Source organism: Perca fluviatilis, chromosome 22 (genome assembly GCF_010015445.1).
Source record: "Perca fluviatilis chromosome 22, GENO_Pfluv_1.0, whole genome shotgun sequence".
In the NCBI taxonomy this organism is placed as follows: domain Eukaryota; kingdom Metazoa; phylum Chordata; class Actinopteri; order Perciformes; family Percidae; genus Perca; species Perca fluviatilis.
The window spans coordinates 4,714,877-4,735,571 of record NC_053133.1 but is presented as its reverse complement, the minus strand read 5'-3'; the positions used below and the strand labels follow the sequence as shown (position 1 = coordinate 4,735,571).

The 20,695-nt window shown below is 42.2% G+C and overlaps 1 protein-coding gene across 4 annotated transcripts in view; it reads right to left on the bottom strand.

Moving 5' to 3' along the window:
- The window catches only part of plppr5b (phospholipid phosphatase related 5b), a 138,179-nt gene that overhangs the window by 21,246 nt on the left and 96,238 nt on the right, over window positions 1-20,695 (bottom strand). For all 4 annotated transcript variants that reach the window (XM_039789743.1, XM_039789744.1, XM_039789740.1 and 1 more), the window contains one exon: window positions 17,745-17,995. In XM_039789743.1, the coding sequence (XP_039645677.1) occupies window positions 17,745-17,995 (251 nt within the window). The remainder of the gene's footprint in view (window positions 1-17,744; window positions 17,996-20,695) is intronic.

Genomic DNA, 20,695 nt, shown 5'->3' with positions numbered 1-20,695 from the left:
GTGTCGATATTCGTGAAATTCAATCGAAATTTACTGTTTCTGTAAAGCATTTGTCATTTGATATTACTCAATTCGCATAAAAACGTGTGGATGGATACATGGCTAGTGAGCCACACTGTTGTACTGGCTGACATGAACACACACTGTCCCACACACACCGTCCTGCTGCCACAAATACTCACTAGAGCACCACATGTGGATTCATCCGCTGCTGAAAATAGTTCCCAACAAAGTCCCTATTTTCCTCCTGTTTGAGAAATGTTTTTGATACTATATATTTATGAGATTTACATCCTCAGTAGGACTTGGAGCTGAGAACCACACACGGGAAGGACAAAGTATTGATGGACAGCGTAGAGAGTATTAACACATTGTTGGTTTGCGTCTTTTCATGAGATTTAATGACAATAAGAAAAATACAGAATAACAACAGGCTTATCATTTAACTTTCTCTTTTTTAATGTTTAGTTCCAGTAAGTGATTGAAACTTACATTTGAACAATTCATTTAGACTTTTTTTGTTTTTTATTATTTATTTTTTCTGATTTTAAACTTTCAGGGTCCCAAAAAAACTCTTCAAAAGGTGACTTTTGTGTTGATGCTATGCTCAGCATTGGTTTGTGCTAATATTGAGATCATACAATAAAACCAGTACTGTCAAACTCACTCATGCATGGCCTTTTAACCCTTGTGTTCCCGTTGACCATGAACTTCCAGGTCAAAATTGGAAATAAAAAATTGGCTATTTTTTCGATGTTGTTGGCGCTTTTTAAAACGTTTTTGTCACTTTTTTCAATGCTTTTTAAATTAATGGTCAATAATCCTAATTTAAATGACATCATACCTTATTTTTGTGTTAAAAAAAAACAGAAACTATAAATTATTTGGACTTTTGGCTAAGATCAGATGATGTTAAGTGAATCACAGACTGGTTTATGTCAAAGTTTAGTCAGGAGACTGTTTTAAAACCATTTAATTTTTTTCAAATGCTATAAAATTGAATACAACACCCCAAATTCAGGAAGTAATCATTAATTTGACCTGCGAAGAATGTTTTATGGCTTCCATACATCATACATCCATGGAGGAGAGGAGTCTGTAGCTCTGCAGGTGGACCTGATGCACCACAGAACATCCACATACAATCCTTTACAATAAGTCACTTTTATATAAATAAGTACATTTTGTTTAAACTGATGCCAAATACAAAGCATACTCAGACGGCGCATCGTTGTTCACACTTCCAAATCTGAACACCCTTCTCACAAGGAGGCCTTGTGTTTCGACGATGTGTTTTCTTTAAAAACAACAATGTGATACATGCATGGTAATAACCAATATGGCATCAGTTTAGTGCCATGATATTAATCTTACAGAAGATGTAGGAAGGAGCCTCTGAGAGGGAAAAACAGACAAATATAGACCAGAGGAAAGATTTCTGTTCGGCTCTAATCACTAATCTGTTGTGTTGAGGCAGCAGACTGCCTCAGAGGGCCTAATTGCATTTTTTTATTAGAGCGTGCAATCTCATCCAAGGCCAGAGCAAATGTTTCCATTTCTCGCTCTGCAATTAATTTATTCTGCATCTCTTTTGATAATTCGGGACTTAAATATATTGTGTTTTTCCACTTGCACACAGTAGTCTGAGAGAGCATTCTGTAAGGTTCTATATAGTTCCTCTCCATTAACAGGTTAACACAGATCCCTTGTTTACATTTTCACAAGTCTTCAGTAGTCAGCACATCCTGCTCAAAGGACGCAGTCGCTGTAGTAATGGAAACACATTCTCACTCCCATCGCGTCAAAAAGCAACGCTTGGTCAGGTGCCTTTGGCGTTTCTGCTGACACTAAAAGTCTCCTTTAGCATCATATTTAGACGCACTTGCTCGGGACTCTTGGCGTCTCTTTTTGACGCTCTGGGTCGGGACGTACGTTTAACTGACATGCGGCACAAAAACGGGACAGTTAGGTTTAGGAACAGATGGTTGGTGGGGTTAGAAAATGTACGTTTCAGTGACGTGCTGGACAAGAACGAGGCATGAACCCCGATCTCCTGGGTGAAAGTCCTGTGTTGTTTGACCCATCCACCCCCCCAACCAACATCCTTTTGTGGATGTTCGGTCTTTCATACTACTCTCTACCATTGTCATGCTTAATATTACGTCATCTTACAGCTCCGTGGCCGAGCTGCTGCTCTGCCTGGTGCGTCCCGTACGGACGGTAAAGGACCTGACGCTGAGAGACACTGACCAAGCGTCAGAATTTGACAAGTCTGGAGTGACGGGTTGGTAATGGTCCACATTTCATTAAACAGACATGGTCTTCAGCTCTCTGTCTCGGTCTGCATTTCTGTAAACTGTTGTTTGTGGGAGTAACTAATGGATACCGTGGGACACTTGGATATGGGGCGGGATCAGAAATAATACATTATCATAAAATATAGGTGGGTGTGTTAGAGGCCGTGACAATGATCACAGATCACATTTGTTACTTTCATTCCCATTAACATTAAGTAACATTAGACCACTGGGATGCTGAAGCATTGCTCTTATGCTACTGTGATAAGCTAGTTCTGCTTTACATAGACACATTGCACAGTTTTCCTTTTGTTTCAGCTTGAAATGATCCAAAACTTTCTGTCTTTTCTCTGCCCCGTCTCTTCCTCGCCTCTCACACTTCTTTTCTCTCTTCCTCCATTTTGCCGTATTCTTTACATCACCTGTACACAGCCCATAGGCGCCTTGGGTGACAGTAATAATCATCCGTGCAAAACACAGTGGGCTGTATATAGTTACATGGGATCGAAGGAAGCTCAATTATCGCAAAATCCATTTTTAATAATCAAATTACTCGAGGAATCGTTTCAGCCCAATTCTTAACATACAAATCAGTTAGAGTAGCTGTGTAATTGTGGCTTTACAGCATCACTCCAGTTAGAGAGTGCAGTTGGGGCAGATGGCTGCTGCCTTCAGATGGCTGGACACAGAGTCACCAGAACCAGAATCAGAAAAAGGCTTTATTGCCACAATAAGTTACACTTATGTGGACTTTGAACTGGTGAATGGTGCAAACAGAAACAAATATATACACACAAAATAGCTTGAGTTGCAGAGCAAAGGAAAAAGTATTTTCTCAGCTGGTTGGAGAATAAAAAGGGGTGTGTGTGATTTTAGAGGGGCTTTTATGAGTTCACCAAATAAAGTGACCAAAATATTATGGAACATCAGTGAGCTGAGCTGCCGACCTGGGGCGGAACCCCACCAGAGACATCCCATCACCCATTATTGGCACCAGATAGCAGTTTGCTGCTGGACTGGCGTCTCCACACCCTGTACCGTACCGCCCCTCCCACTGGGGCACACGCCCAGTCATGAAGACACAAAACCGCCGCATGTGAGGAAGTCACCTCTATATATATATATATATATATATATATATATATATATATATTCCAAATGAACAGTTATCATTACCATCCTTAGTTAGTAATGCTGCTCCTGCTTTAGTAATATCTCAATGTGAGAAATTCAGTCCAGTTCAGAGGGTGATGATGTCATCGCGTGTCAGAGTTGATTTTGTCCAGTTGAGTGAGCTGAAGAAGAGCTCTGCACTATTTTTCTGTGTGTGTGTGTGTATATATCTGTGTGTTTAGGTGTGTTTAGGTGTGTGTTTGTGTGTGTGTGTGTGTGCGCGTGTGTGTGCGTGCGCAAATGATGTGAGTTGACGTTTGTCACTCTGTGATGATTCTCTCTTGGATATACTGCACACTAGCAGTTTTGTTTACAACATATCCATGCATTTCCCTGCTCTGCTGCCATGATTCACGTTACACTGACAACTGTAATCAGGTTGGACCAGTGTGTGTGTGTGTGTGTGTGTGTGGTTGTGTGTGTGTGTGTGTGTGTGCGTGCCTGTCTTTCACCGGGGTCAAGAGCATTTCTCCCTGTGAGCCTTGTATGAGGCTGTCACATACCATCAATTTTCTACTCAGATAACGTTTCTCCGTCGGACGTCATCTGACCTGAGCCTCCTCAGGTCGGAGCTGATTTCTCTAAACAGCCTTTGCAGGCGTTTCAGAGCTGCGTGCGCACTCTAACCTATTTCCCATTTAATGTCAGACATTAGCAGCTGTTGGCATGCTCACTACATCAGAGGCTTGTCAGCTAAATGGAGAGAACGACATGAAAAATTCAACCTGGGGAGACGAGGCTGAGCAGCCCGACGCCGTTTCCAGACATCAACCTCTCCGTCTTGCCAAGTTGAAATGGTGTCCTGTGGTATTACTGAGCTGGGGGGGGTGGGGGGATGACACACAGCCTGGGTGGTAATACATCAAGCCGATTCAAAGGGGAATTACAAAGATATATCGGACTCTGGGCTCTTGTCAGTTAGTTTTATGACACAGATCTCATAGAGGTCAACCACATATTAACCTTTTATTTTGAATGGTATCAGATCCAGTCAGAGTGGTCCAACTCTGGTATAATAGATACAATGTATTTTCCCTGATACCATATTTAGTTTAATACTTCCTTAGCTGTTAAAAGGAAATCTTTAACCAAACCTGACTGGAAGCACTAGACGCTCTGAACCAGAGGTGGAACGAGTAAAAAGATATTCCGCTGAAGTAAAAGTACTTGGATGAACTTTTACTTAAGTACAAGTAAAATGACTCGTATAAAAAGTATACTCAAGTAAAAGTATTAACTGCTCATTTAAAAAGTACTCAGAGTAAATGTTACTTAGTCACTTTTGTTGTAGCCTACAAAGCCTTAGTTAGCATCATTTTGAATTATCCACCAGCAGGTTGCTAGTGCCAACCAACATTAGCAATGTCAGAATATTTAGCTGGACATTTCCCTGAGCTATTGTCATTCAAATAAATCATATTCCTGTTATCAAAATACGTCTAAAAATGGCAAAGAGTCGCTTTTTGTCGCGCTTGGAGTGAGAATCTGTTAAGCAGAAAGAGGCAGTAGACTCAGTGCCTGTAGCCTGTGGGTATTATTCCTGCTGCCTGTGGCGTTTAGCGGAAAGCACTGCTATTTGGTTAATATATATATATATATATATATATATATATATATATATATATATATATATATATATATATATATATGTATTTTTTTTTTTAACAAATGTTAACAATTGTATGCATGTAAACGCTTTTTTTGTCTCCAGTTCATATCTTTCTTTCTGCTACTGTCAACCACTGACGCTGTACGACATACTGTACATACAAGTTGCTAGATTGTTGTCCGTTTACTGAAGCCTAGCGCCTAACATTTTGGAAGGGTAATTAAGTTTAAAGTCATTAACTTCCACTGAGTACCAACACATCCTGTTAGGGATGCACTCTGGTTAGTGTGAGCAAACTCCTAAAAAACATGGATACTCCATAATGATAACTGGCTCTTTAAGTAGAAAAGATCTCAGACTAGGAGGCAGTTCACTGAAGAGTGATGGTTAAAGTCTGTGATTATGGAAACATTACTGTATGCAGCATCCTGATTAGTGGAAAACGCTTGCAGAAAGAAACGTGGTTGTCAGGTAAACATGTCACTGTCAAAGAGGCTGAAGCGAAAAGTTGACGTGGAAAAGCCAAAAGCCCAGCTTTAACGAAGAATGGACTGATAAGCAGGCTATGCACTGTTGCACTATTATTTGCTGGTTGCAAAATAATACAACCAGCATCATCAAGAATGAAGAACTCGAACATAACGATCGCGTCATTCACGTGCATATTAAGTAACCACATGCATCTGTTTTGGTTTCCATAGATTTACCGCTCCAGCGGAGTTTGGTTTGTTCAGCCAACAGTGAGGTTTACAATAATTTGTCAAAATTTCCAGATTCCCGGCAACCTAAGATAAACAGTTAGACTAAAAACCGACAGCTTTTGTTTTAGCTAGTTTGTAAAAATTTGCAGAGTAGGGCTGTGTTTGCTTAAAACAGCGCGGTGGACAAGAGTGGACTGAGCAGACAGAGCAGATTGATATATCGCTTTCTACATGTTGATGCCGGTCTACACAGGTGAGTGCATTGATAAGTATTGACTTTTTACTCACGAAGGTTTAAATCGTAGCCTATTTACAGAAAAGAGACTAGCCTGAGTTCATCTGCCTCAGCGGCCGTTGGTAACTCTCTCTGTAGGCTATCGTTCCCAGTCAGGTGCTGCGTGTTTTAATGCACACACATCTCGGCTCAGCTGTGTGTGTGTTTTAACGCACACACATCTCGGCTCAGCTGTGTGTGTGGAGCTCGGGCATCGCTGTACAGAATCCCGGCATGTGAATAGAGATGTAAATACAGGGGGCTGGGTTTTTACTCTAAATGTTTGAAATGATAAATAACAGAACGCATTTTTTCCTGTTTACATTTTGTGAATTCATGATTATTCTGCGGGCCAGACTAAAAGCTTTGGCGGGCCGGATGTGGCCCGCGGACCGCCAGTTGACGATCCCTGCTTTAGGTGCTGGTTGAGAACGTAGGCTGCAGAGCTAGTTAGGGATTTTAACCGCTAACATCATATAAGACACTGTGTTGCAATGCATGGCAAATTACTTTCAACCCCAACAGTGGGAATAAAGGGCTCAAAGAAACATATTTCTACAAACAACTAATGCTTTCAGAATCATTTCAAATATGTTATGGTCACTTAGAAATTATACACATAGTGGCTTTAAGTATACACCCTCAACATTTTCACTTAAAGGAGTTTAACACTCATTATTCACTGATGTACACATGAATGATCGTCTGGTCTTTTCTGAGAGAAATTGTCTGGTGAACAGGAAGACATATTCTGGGCTGTTTTGAATAAGCATAGAAAAATATAAGCAGTGATATCCAACATGGCTGAACAGACAAATCAAACAACACTGCCTTCAGAAATTCAAACCTAAAGAGAAGTTGTAAAGAAAAGATGTCAGAGTGCTGTGCAGCACCGCCCACACTGTCAGGTTAAAAATACCACGGCAACAAACTGAACCAAAGCAGGCGACTGAAAAACAGACTCTCACAGCTGGATAGAACTCCTCCAGACAAACACAGTCAACACAGACTCTGTCAGTCTAGAAATGCCACCTTGTGTAATCAATGCCCAACAATGGGCATTGACATGCACACTCTCCATGCATGGTGCAACCACCACGATCCACTCTCACAACATACAACTGTTTCGAGGTGGCGAGGCCACACATTTTGGGGGAAGCCCACATGTTTGAAAGATGCTAAATGGAATTATGTGAATTTAGAATCTGGGATTTGCAGCACAGCAAGCCTAAGGCTAAATTTCAACCCGTTCTCACTCCCAACTCGTAAAATGCAGACGCTTGGTCAATTACTCTCAGCGTCAGACACGAAGCAAAAATTCCCCTTTAGCGTCTGTATGGAACACACCGGGTATAGCAGCAACTCCACCCCACCCACCATCTTTTCCTAAACCTAACCATTCTTGTGCCGCATGTCAGTCAGTATACGTCCGTCAAAAGGCCCGACACTAAAGGCTACTTTTAGCGTGAATAAGAAACGCCAAAGGCTACTGACCAGGGGTCCATATTTTAAGCAATGGGAGAGTTAGAATGTGTTGTAAATTTACATTGCTAGGTTTTGGTTTTTAAGCACCAAGTGTTTTTATCTCCAGTAGAAGAACTAATCTCCATTTAAACTAACCTCAACCCAAACCTATTATCTCATCAACATTCTGCTATACTGAGCATGCGAGTGCCGGGGTAAAAAGGAGGGCAGCATGTGTACTTCGCCCGTTGATGGTAGTTGCCATGGTAACGTTAGTAGCTTAGTCTCAAATACCGAGCCATGACTAAATCAGGCGGTGAAACATTGGCGTCAGTGTCGGTGTCGCCAAAGTTCTCCGTTTGCAGCCGTTGAGACTGCAACACAACCCCGCAGATTCCAAACCAAAACGGGTCAGAAGTGTTTCCAGATGTCTCCGGTTTAGGGGCTCGGAAACGCCAGAGCAGGAGAAATGAGAGGGGGAAACGCCAGAGCAGGGGGAACGAGAGGGGGAAATGCCAGAGCAGGACGAATGATAGGGGGAAACGTCAGAGCAGGGGGAATGAGAGGGGGACACGCCAGAGCAGGGGGAATGAGAGGGGGAAACGCCAGAGCAGAGAGGCGCAGCGCAGGTATACCTAATCATCGCTTGTGGAATTGGTTGCCCCTTGAAAGTTCAGCGGCAACAAAAAAAGCTGAAATAATTTTAACTTTGAGCGCTTTAGGCTATATTTGCATTGCTACGTTTTGGTTTAAAAACCAATACCTTCTGCCACGTTTCCCCCTCTCATTCCCCTTGCTCTGGCGTTTCCCCCTGTCATTACCCCTGCTCTGGCGTTTCCCCCTCTCATTCCCCCTCTCTCTCTCTGCTCTGCGCCCTACCTCGTGGTTTTACCGTGGATTATGAGTAGGCGGCTTAAGCTCCAAGAGCAAATTTTAAACAATTAGTGCGTCCACGGATCTGTAGTTCGAATGACAGCGGTAATGGACAATTCTGCTTCCAACCTGTAGGGGGACCGAAGAGGTAAAGTGCTTTGGTGTTGCTTTAAGTACAACTTCTAATGAAGTAGGACTTCCTATTAGTCACATGCAACATTGTTTTACCCATAAAATAAACTGTTAGCGACAAGGTAACTCTGTTTAACCGGCTACACCCAAGGGAACAGGCTAGTTTTGAACCATTCCCTGGCTAAAACACTTCTTTTCAATTAAAAACCAAGGTGAGCATATGCAACTCCACTGCACTGCAAAATTAAGTAGACTCAACTACAGCAAGAGTGGTAGCTCAAATGAGTCACAAGGTTGTTCTGTAATGTCATTAATATTTACAGTGGGCAATTTAGTTAATGTTTGCTGTCCTTTTCACTTCCCATCAGTGGTAAACTGGACTTGTTATAAACCCGTGTAATGTGTTGTGATCTAATGCTTCTGCACTAGAGAATAAAATGATTTCATAGCCAATAGGAATGAGCCACAAAGATACAACAACATCTAGGTTGTTAAAAAAAAAAAAAAAAAAAAAAGGACGCAGGGACATTTTTGGGACCAAATTATTCATACTTGCTCTTGTTTGCAGCTAAAAATGACACGACCTTACAGTGCTGATTCAGGCCAGAACATTACAATACGTAATTCCAAGTCTTTAGGTTACTGAATGGGGTAATTACAGCCTCATTTCGATAAATCCTCGCTGCAGCGGATGCTGGATGGCTGTGTTTGGCCCTGGCAGTGCTGTAATGACCGACACAATGAGAGTTTGAAGAGGAGTCGCATCATCTCCTCAGAGCTGCAGGGTGAGGGTGTGTGTGTGTGTGTGTGCAATTTGCTAAATGACCTAGATAACAGAAGCAATCTGCTCTCCCCTTCTATCGCGCAGGGGAGATGCCGAAGGTCCAAAGCCGTGCATCCTTCGCTCATGGGCACTTGGGCAGACGCCGGCTCTCTGACACAGAAAATCAAAGCAATCAGCTAGAATCGGGAGCCTTTGTGGAAATTTTTTCATTTCTGTGTTGTGCTGAAAGGATAAAGCCACAGTGAGTCCCACTCTCTGTGGATTCAAACATTCATGCGTGTCAGACTGCTGACCAAAGGGAGATGGATTGCTACAAAGGAGGATATCTTTTCATTTTTGTGAGGACATTCACACTCCACTGTACAAAAATAAAAGCATTCACTGCAAAAAAAAGTTCTTTCGGTTTTCAGTCAGACACTTCACAGAGCTCTCATAGAAGCAGAAAAGCAACTACACTTACTTTTGTGAATTTAAGATTTATTTCTATTTTATGGTGTATGTACAAGATGTTAGAAAGTTAGGGAATGAGGGGCTAACAATCTGGGAACTTAAAAATAACTTACACAGTGAGTATTTCTAACTACCATGTCCCGATTTTAATATTCTATAGAACATGAGTGTGACCATCTTTGAGAGCACACAGATCATTAACAAGCTTCCACAGCTGTATTATTGTATATTACTGAAAAAAAAACAAAAAAAAAAATCTTCCACAGAGGTTTGAGGTTTTGGCAGTACTTGTGATCACTTTTGGATGCAAGTTGAAATTGTCTGAAGGTACTGTTACTGTTAGAGGAGACGTGCTGATATTGAAAGTTATGAAATACACCTGCAGCTAATTGTATCATATTTTCATTTTGATATTATGCAATGACTCTTAATAACGTTTTTCAATGTGTCAGTTACACTGGGACCAATCATCTTCTACAACTGCCTTTGCTGTAAGGTGAACACTGCTGGTTTCAGTTCCGCTGTATTTACTGTAGAAACCGTACTCCATAACAACAAGGAGGGTAACTGTGTAACAACACTGTCCATACACAACAACATGGACCACCTACCTAGTCTATATCCACGACGTTCCACTTCCGGGAATTTTTCAGGTGCCCGCAGGAAATTCCCCGGATGTCTTTCATTTTTGGCCGGATATCCGTCCCCTTCCTCTTTCTTTGTGTTGGCGTTCTAAACTCTTGTGGATTTCTGAGGACTATGGTTAACTGCTCCTCAGATCTCTGCAGGGTAAATCCAGACAGCTAGCTAGACTATCTGTCCAATCTGAGTTTCTGTTACACGACTTAAACAACTTTTAAACATACACATGTTCCACCAAAACAAGTTCCTTCCGGAGGCTATTTTGCAGAGGCACCATGGCTCCGTCCAGAGCTTAGCACCGCCCAAGACGATTGTGATTGGTTTAAAGAAATGGCAATAAACCAGAGCACGTTTTTCTCCCATCCAGGAATGCTGTGTGGACTAACCAGACCTTCTTTTGCAGCACTGTGGAGGAAGGTCTGGCAATGCAAGACTACCTTCTACGTAGGCTACGCGTGTCCTGGTACACCGTGAGTTCAAAACACGTCACTGTAAATTAGGAAGAACGATGCTGCAGGGCGCCATCTAAAGCGTAATGTTGACAACACCTAACACTTCAACACAGGGAGGTGGGGCTGGTATCTGCACTGGCTGTGTAGCCAAGGGTTTCGTTTCAAGAGGCAGGGGGCACAATGCAGTCAGGAATTTCAATCAAAAAAAGAAAAGAAAGAAAGGTCCTATTCCCTGCATTTGTACACATTTCTATTTGCCCTTTTTGACAATTTATGGTCCGTCTGGTTTATTTTCTAAAAAAGTTTGTATAAAATCAACCCCGTTGACTGTATAGCAGTGCCCTTCTACACCCTGCTACGCATGCACTGTCCATCCATACTCCTTCTTATCCCACCCTCCATTGTCCTGCTCTATCCTCTATCCTTCTACATCCTGCTTTCCATTTCCTGCTATCTATTCCTGCTACATCCACTCTTCCATGCAATTACGCCCCTGCTACGCCATGAACTACTACAACTACTATTTCTAGTCATAGTTCCATTATCTTTATTGTGACTATAACTGCCATTGTTCATGACACCCTCAACCGGCACCGTCAGACACCACCTACCAAGAGTCTGGGTCGGTCTGAGGTTTCTCCCTAAAAGGGAGTTTTTCCTTGCCACTTTTGCACTAAATGCTTGCTCTTGGGGGAATTACTGGAATTGTTGGGTCTTTGTAAATTATAGAGTGTGGTCTAGACCTACTCGATCTGTAAAGTGTCCTGAGATAACTCTTGTTATGATTTGATACTACAAATAACATTGAATTGAACAGTCAATCTATTTTTTTTTATTTAAATTTTTTTATTTAACCTTTATTTATCCAGGTAAGTCAATTGTGAACAAATTCTCATTTGCTTCACACATCATTCGCATTTTGATTCACACAGTTCCACATTTGTACCTGGAAGCTGCCCAGTACAACCCAAGTCTGATCTGTTGGCCACTGAGCAGCTCCACTCGAGCGGTTGGGGTCTTGCTCAAGGGCACCTCAGTGATGGTAATGAGGGACGGACAAGCTGCTCTTTCACTTTTCCTCACCCAGATTTTATCCTGTAGGTCTGGGGATTGAACCAGCGAACTCCCCGTCGCTTCTTTAACCATTAGGCCATCACTGCTATAAACATCTTTTTTCGGGACAAACTGGGCTATTAGAATATTTGTGGTGCAGTGACTTGAATGTAGTTATGTATGAATTCATGGGATATCAAACTATTCTGCCCTGGGGTCATTCCTTGTCTAGATACAATCTTTGTTTCATCTGCAATGACACACGCACGCCTGAATAGCCGGACCAGCCTTACATTGGTTGACAAGACGTAAACAAGCTATTGATTGGTCAGAATGCTCTCGCAAAGCCTCGTGGCGGTTAGCATCAAAGCTAGTGACAATAAACAACCTAAAATCCATAAATTGTGAACAAAAGAGTTTCTCAATCTTGGATGTAAGAGTTTGGATTTATTGAACAAAGACCCTGGAAAACGCTGGACTTCAAGGTTGGATAAAAAAAACCTTGTGTAAGGGCTACGAAGACAGCAAAGACATCAGTTATTTGAACATCCGCGGCACTACCTTTGGGCCCGGGCCCACCCATTTTAGGTCTGGGCCCGCCCATTTTGACCCAGGCCTATAGTGAGTAGTGAGTGATTTTCATTCTAGCAGTTCATCCAATAAGCAGCCCGAGGAAAGCTTTGAGTGAAAGCTACTCAGCCAATCAGCGGCTTCTACCCCACGTGTGGACTCTTAAGCCTGCCCACAGGCTGCATCGTCACCAGCAAGTGATCCAATGAAATGAATGACGTTGGCGCGCAAGCTTTTCAAGCAAGCTCAATGAGACAGACACAGATGGTAGCTATTAGCTAGCTAATATGAAACACAAAGCAAAGCAGCTTGTTTTCATTTAAATTCAACAAGAAACGCTCCGAGGAGCAGGAGGAGGAAACTCCTGCCATTTTAAGTAATGCGGTTACAAGTGACAAATTGGCAACAGCAGTGCTGTCCTTTTGGCCCTCACAAAGCTCAAAACGGCCCTGCTAGCTGGTGTTTCTAAAAGTTGGAGGAGCTGCTGGACAAGATGTACCTGTCACAGGGAGATGCACAGCACGTTGCCAAGGAATACATGTGATAGAGAGATCTCTTTGCAGCCTTATGTCCCATAGGGGATGAAGAAGAGTAAGTAAGTAACGCTAAGTGGTAACATTATGTATAATATACATTTTATATTACATAAGGGTGAAAAGTTGAGTTATTAGCTCATGACCTGCACCATCGTACTAATAAGTTGAACATCACAGCTCCAACAGACAGAAAGCTAATTGAGCTAGTATAAGCTGGTTAGGGCTGAATCTGTATAGTAATGTTAAACCATTCAAAACACTGCTGAGAGGCTGTGTTCCCTCACAATGTGACTCAGCCGGCCCTCCGAGCCTGTACAGCAACTGGATTATATAAGAGTGGCACACAAGACATTTTACTACCTCTAAATTTAATTCCCTCAACTGCTATTTTTGTCTTTAATAATTCATTGCAATTTCCTTGTCTCCTCACTTTGTTTGTGACTTTATATTCTGTAAATACAATATGTATTTATTTGGTTGTATATAGCATTCAGTTTTTGTTTCATTTGTATATAGAATAGCAATTTCACAACAGATTACACTAATAGGATTAAAATGAAGGGAAGGGGACATAACTGTAATATAGCCATGTGTGTGTTTGCACCTAAAGCATATATGCTTGTTTGCGTAAGTCTTCAAATGCATCATTTCGGCGGAACGCCTGAGCCTGCCAGGCATCTGTTTGAGTTTTTGGCTAAAACATAGGATGAAGAATGACCTATTTGGAGCTTCTTTCAAACTTGTCACTGTAACTTGTTTTCATTTCACAGGAAGAGGGAGAAGTTTGTTAAGCCACCCCAATTTTCCTGTATTTCTGAATCATTGTGGGTGTTTTTCAAAAGTTATGAATCCAAAGGCTTGGAATAGGGTACTTGCCAGTCCCTCCAGAAAAACGCGATTATGCGATCGCATCATTCAATGCATAATCAGCCAAAGTCCGCATATTTATGCGAGGGCCGCATATTTATGCGGGGGCTGCATTTTTCGATTTCCGTGCAAAATATGCAGGGCTTGCATGATTTCATGATCCCTGCATTTTCGTTGCAAAAAAGTCACATATATCTTAGCAGAAAGTTGAAAAATGTTGCGTTTACTTCACACAAGAGAAGCCATTTTGTGACGTGAACATCGTCGAAAAGCAGGGTGCTGGGGAAATCACTTTTTTTTCTCTTTTTCATCAAACCGCAATTTTTGCAAGTTCCCACAATTTCATAGCATAAAATTGCATAAATATCCCGCATATTCCATAGCATTTTTTAAGAAAACGTGCCGCATAATTAAGGATTTTTGCCTGCAACAATCACAAAAAAACTCCGCATTTTTCTGGAAGGACTGACTGTATATTCATACTTTGGATGCTTACCTAATAACATGTTAATGCGTAGTCAATATTCAAATAGTATGGGCCCCTGACATACTAAAGTATCTTCTGTATACACGATTTGGGATCAGTCCTCTAGGTTCAGTAAGGGGAAAGCAGTGCATTTTCCTCCAGCCATGCTCAAATGTGATATGTGTGCAGGGAGACAGTATCTGTATCTGGGATCTATAACCGGGCCTTACATAAGACAATCAAATGAGAAATTAATCAGAGAGTTAAATGTGATAATCGTATTAGACATCGGAGAGATTACATGCAAGGTCACGCACAGTAAGACCTGCAGTGGAACAGCGCAGTGCTCAGATGACACAGGAGGAGGGGGGTCAGGGAGAGGATGTTGAAGCATCCAGCCCTATCTCACTGACCTCACAGCATTAGTGTTTGGGAATCCAAATCACTGGACTCAAGTCTTACTGAAGGCTTTTCAATGTTTATCTGAAAGGTTTCTTCACTTTAAACTACTGTGGCTGATATACTGGTAGCTACATGGTACGATTTTCCGGGGGGGAAACTTGCACAAATTGCTATGTATATAAATGTCTTCAAATATAAAACCTTAGCTAGAATACGATAAATGTGAAGGATTTTATTGTTTCAAACTAAAACTGTAAAACTGTAAAACTGTAAAACCGTCCCACATCCTGCTGCTTGCACATTCTGCATCTCTACTGTGGCTGATGGAGAAGTAACCTGAGTATCTGCCTCTCATAGACTCCCACTTCCATGCATGGCTAGCCAACTGAGGATACAATCCAAAATACATGTGCAAAGGCTTGGATGTTTCTCTAGCTTAACATGTTAACAATTTATTTAAAGACGCATTGAGCATTCATCACTTATTTTGACCTCCAACATCTAACTCCTTATGGTGATCACAGCTCCAGAGTGTGAAAGCACTTACAGAACCTTCTACTGTAGCTCAAGGTTGAGGTTTGTTTTCTACTCATGACACACATTCAGCCAACCACACAGAGACTCCGACGACTCCCACTCACAGCTGAGCAGATTGTGATAGCATCTCTCACTGAAAATAACGTGAAAACTGAACAGAAACTGTGAGATGTCCTGGAATTCGACCCCCGTCCTCTGACTAAAGAACTGTATCGGTAAGCCGGTGGGTCAACAGCTGAACCAGCTGCTTTTAAAATGATGTTGCGGCATTCTGTGTGCATAAGCAGTTTGGGCTGAATATTATTTGCATAAGTATCCTAACATTCTCAAACTCACAGAAAAGAGACATTTGGGAGAGAGAACTGGGATTGCAGAATGCTACTTATGTCTGCCTTCCTGTATAATCTGTCTTGGCAGCCGTGCAATAACTAGAAAATAGAATAACTTCAACATCATTTTACTTATCTTTCGAGCCATTACCTGAGCGACATTCACACTCATTCAATACTGTGATTTGGCGGCAATCTTCTCTGTTAGCAGAGCTTCACCCAAAATACCCATGCCTTTGTTTTGAAGGCAATTTAAAGTAATGTTCAACATTTTGTTAAATATGCCTATTGTCATTTTTCTGAAAGTGAGATGTTGATGCTATCGAAGAGCCAGGAAGCAATTAGCTTAGCTTAGCGTAAAGACTGGAAGCAGGGGGATCAGCTAGCCTGGCTCTTAGGTCCGAGTTTTATAGCCACAAGTTATATAATTTATGATAACATTATTAGGGCTGAGAAGAAATTCTCAGTCGACTAACACTCTAACACTCGACTAATTGTTTAGTTGATTTAATTGACAGATCTGCAAAACTGAGTTTCTCCACAAAGAATCATGCAAAAGCACCACTTTAGATCATGTGTGTACCAGAGATCTGCTCAGAACTTTCTTGGAAATTCAGTCAATCAGCATGAAAAAAAAACATAAAAATGACTAATGGACTAAACAAAGCTTAGTCAACTAAGACCAAAAGGACTGATTAGTCCAACCAACTAAGAGGGGGTAGCCCTAAACGTTATACTCTCCAAAATAATTGGCCAACTGCTTACAAGCAGTCAGATGATCAGACATGTCAGAAACAAGTTCATCTACGTCATCTAAACTGCTTTATTTAGAGGTTGAACTGAAAGCGGTTGCAAGTGAAATATTACTTATACTCTATTATGTTATAGCACAAGAAAACTGTGTGAGCACAAGTACAGATGAAAGATCAAGGGGCCGCAAACTGTGATGTTTTCACAGTTTGGGTCATAATTTCACTATCTGCCTTTGTTTTCTCTTCTGCATGAGTTTATCCAACCTGTGGCTTTGTTTCCAACCTGTGTTCACAGCTCTCAGTAGTTTATAGGGATGGGTATCGCCACTGTTTCCAAGAACAGATTTGATTTATCCGGTCACAATTTGATTTGACTTCTGATTCGATTCCATAGCGATTTCATATTTCAGTTACAATACCAATTTTGCTTGGGTATGAAAGAGATTCTCAGAGAATGAATGCTGTAAATTGTACAAGGGGCCCTCTAACATGCTGCATTATTAGTTTACATTAAGAATTGACCCTAAACGTACTTTTATTTAACATGAACACACTACAGCAGTCAACACAATAAAGTGCAACTGACTCTACAGTCTACAGAACACATTGTACTTTCTTTAGTGCGGAGGTGGTATACCTAAAGCCATACATGCTGAAAATGGCAGTTCTAGTTTTTCCCTCACCAACATGTAGCCTAACTTTGGAGCTTTATTTGTGTTTCCAACAAGCTAGTATGAAATGGTTTGTACCAGTGGAAGCCTTAGGATGTCTTGCTTCATGCGATACCAATACCTTCACTCTAAAACGGAGCCCGCTACAGCCTCCTAAAGCTCAGTTTGATCCGGAGTCCATCACATTTCAATGTTACAAACAGCTGGTCGAAATGGCAGTTTTAGACATAGGCTCAACGACCACCCGAAAGCACGGTATCGTTTGAGTGGGCCGAGCGTCATAAAAAAAATTTAAATAATTATATGCATCACTACAAATGTAACTGTAGCAAGCATCACACTATCGCTGACGTTATTAACATTCATATTTAGACGCAACAAATGATATATCCAGCTACAAAAAAGCCTGGAAGTTAGAACGATAGATAGATACACCGTCTCGTCTCATTAGTGTGAACTGGCAGGTTTTAGAATGTGCAGGACGACGCGTTGCAAGTAGTTTCGACTCCTCTAGTCGCAAATCTTTGGTCTGAACTGGACTTAAATGATCGATCTCAGGATTTTATGATATCGGATCATTCAAATGAATATCTATTTGAATCGGAAAATCAATTTTCAAAACCCAGCCCTAGTAATTAACCATGAATAGGTGTATTTTGAACACTTCTGACACAGAGTGAAAGCCGTAATGGGGGAGCGGAGTAACTCACAGCCAGGTAGAGTGCAGCGTAGACACTGAGTGCAGCTTCCTTGGATGGGAAGGTCTTGCGGGCGCGCAGGATGTCGTCCTGGTTTCCCGTGCAGGCCTCCTGGTGGCTGATGTAGCGCAGGGCCTGCTGGCAGCCCAGCGCCGTGTAGTTGGGCTTACACACCGTCAGGAAGTAGGGGGCCAGGTTCCCTGTCACTACCTGGCCTGCATTAACAAAGATGTCAACGGTGAAGAGGCCAAAGGTGTAGACTCCTGGGAAGAAAAAAGATGATGTTTAGGAGGGACACAGGAGACCGCTGGAGCTGCCGTTAGCGACAACATTTGTGAAGGTAGAGCTGATTAAAAAGACTGAGCTGTGCCATCTCAGCTACTGATATCATGAACCGCATAAATTGAAGTGTCAAATCAACAACAGGAGTTCTCTCAGGACACTACAGTTAGAGTAGACCACACTCTATAATTTAAAAAGATCCAACAATTTCCCCCCAAGAGCAAGCATTTGGTGCGACAGTGGTGAGCAAAAACTTCCTTTTTACAGACAGAAACCTTGGACAGACCCTGACTCTTGGTGGGGGGCCATCTGCCGGTTCAGACACAGAGACACTGATACAAATATAGAGAAATATGATTCATAATAATTATAGCAGTTGATATGATGAACAGTGGCAGGTATAGTAACAATAAAGATAATAGAACTATGACTAGAAATAATAGTGGTAGCAGTGCAGGGCGTAGCAGGGCGTCAAGCAGGAACACGGCAGCAGTTGCAACCACGATCCAGGTGCCACCACAAACCAGGAAGGTCTGGCTAGTCCACACAGCATTCCAGGATGGTTTATTGGCATTTCTTTAAACCAATCCCAATCGTCTTGGGCAACAGTGCCTCTGCAAAATAACCTAGGGAAGGAACTTGTTTTGGTGGAACATGTGGACGTTCAAAAGTAGTTTTAGTCGTGCAACAGAAAACTCAGATTGGACAGATAGTCTAGCTAGCTGTCTGGATTTACCCTGCAGAGATCTGAGGAGTAGTTAACCATAGTCCTCAGAAATCCACCGGACACAATTGACAAAAAGGAAGAGGAAGGTGACGGACATCCGGCCAAAAACACAATCCCGTAAATGAAACGTTGTCCATATAGACTAGTAACATGATGAAATTAATGTTTGTCATGTATGTGTTATTGAAGTGGCTGAACTGAAGTCAATCCCCATAGGCACCAATTAAAAAAAAATCCAAACTTCACAGCAGAAATAAAAATGTTCACAGCCTGGTGCAAAAATGTGGTCTCTATAGCTAAATTCACCCTTCATGACAACTGTACATATAACTCACCCATTTAAATTATATCAAGGCTTAATGCTGCACACTGTTACTTATCTACAGGTTACAGCTGCTCCGAAGTCAGTGATCTGTATTTTGGATGAACGAGCGCAGGGTGCAACTCCACTATTACCGGCCAATCTACGCCTTACCCTTCAGCTGACTGCTATCCTCCTACGTTATTAAAATCTTCATGTAGAGGGAAAGGTTAGCTAACTGATTGCAAGCTCAAGTTGCTCCAAGGCTGTTTTGGTTAATTGATCCGTTTGTTCACTGCAGGTGAAACATGTTTAATTGAGTGAACTCAGATACAGTGGAAGAAGCTCATGAATTGTTTTCCTGCCGTGGTGTCGCGGTGAGTCACATTCGACTCAGACAGCGGTGTAAAACACCTTCGTGAGAGCGGTTCATTGGGAAGCAGCAATTATTTTATTATCCCACACAACGATGGGTGGCATTTCAACAGTCCATTCTGTAACAAAGGCTGTGTTTTCTCTGTCTGTAGCTCTGCTGTCTGTCCTCTCCCTAAAAAAGACACATTGTGTTGGGACCCCAGCAAAGTGCATCGTCAAACCATCAAGGTCGGGATGTAAATCATTCAAACAAACTTGTATTTTTCAGTGTAAATGATTCCCCCCCCACACACACACACACACACACACACACACACACACACACACACACACACACACACACACACACACACACACACACACACACACACACACACACACACACACACACAGAGTGTGTAACTGTCCCCCAGGTGCCACCGTCCCATCATACTGTTCTTAACCAAACCAGCCAGGCTTTAAGTCTCAGTGATTGAAGGGCTTTAACAGAAATAATTGCTTTCCTCCTACAAGAGCCCGGCCCTCTGTCACACTAAATTACCAAACAGGCGCTTAGTCAGACAACTCCCTCACACACACACACACACACACACACACACACACACACTGAGAGAGGTGTTCGCCACACCACAAACACACAAACACACAAACGCCTCCATGATGCATTATTTGCTGGGGCAACAATAGCAGCTTTTCCAATAACTGTCAAGTGTTTGTGCTGCTGCCGACTAATTGAACTGAGGCTTTGAAGCGCGTTCAAGCTGGAAGACATTCATGAAAATGGGCAGCGAGGCGTCAGCGCGGTTGAGCAAGGCACGCCTTTCGTCTACTTTCGCACAAGTTGTTGTTTGAGATGTCGCCTGTTCCCTTTTCTCATTCCTCATCCGCCACGCAAGAGGAGCGGTGTGAGGCTCCACGTGCTGACAGGCCCGTTTCTTAAGGAGCATCAAATGGGTTTTGTCAGGCGTCGTGTGACTCACTCGCCCGGCGCTCTCGCCACACAGCGCATGGTTCCGACGCTGTCCTACTTTCTGCAACACGAACGTGGACATTTGAGCAATCTGTGTTTTTACAGACCACTTACACTCGCTAGCTAAACCCTGCTCCCCTCCCTCATCCTGTCAGCTTTGGGAACACAGAGGGATGACCAAAATTGCTTATTAGAGCATAAATCTAATTCAGTTTTCCTGCTTCAAACAATGCCATGATCTGCTGCAGAGACACTTTGGAGCCGTGTAAGTACACATGCTTGTTGAGTGTATCTTATCCACCTGTCTG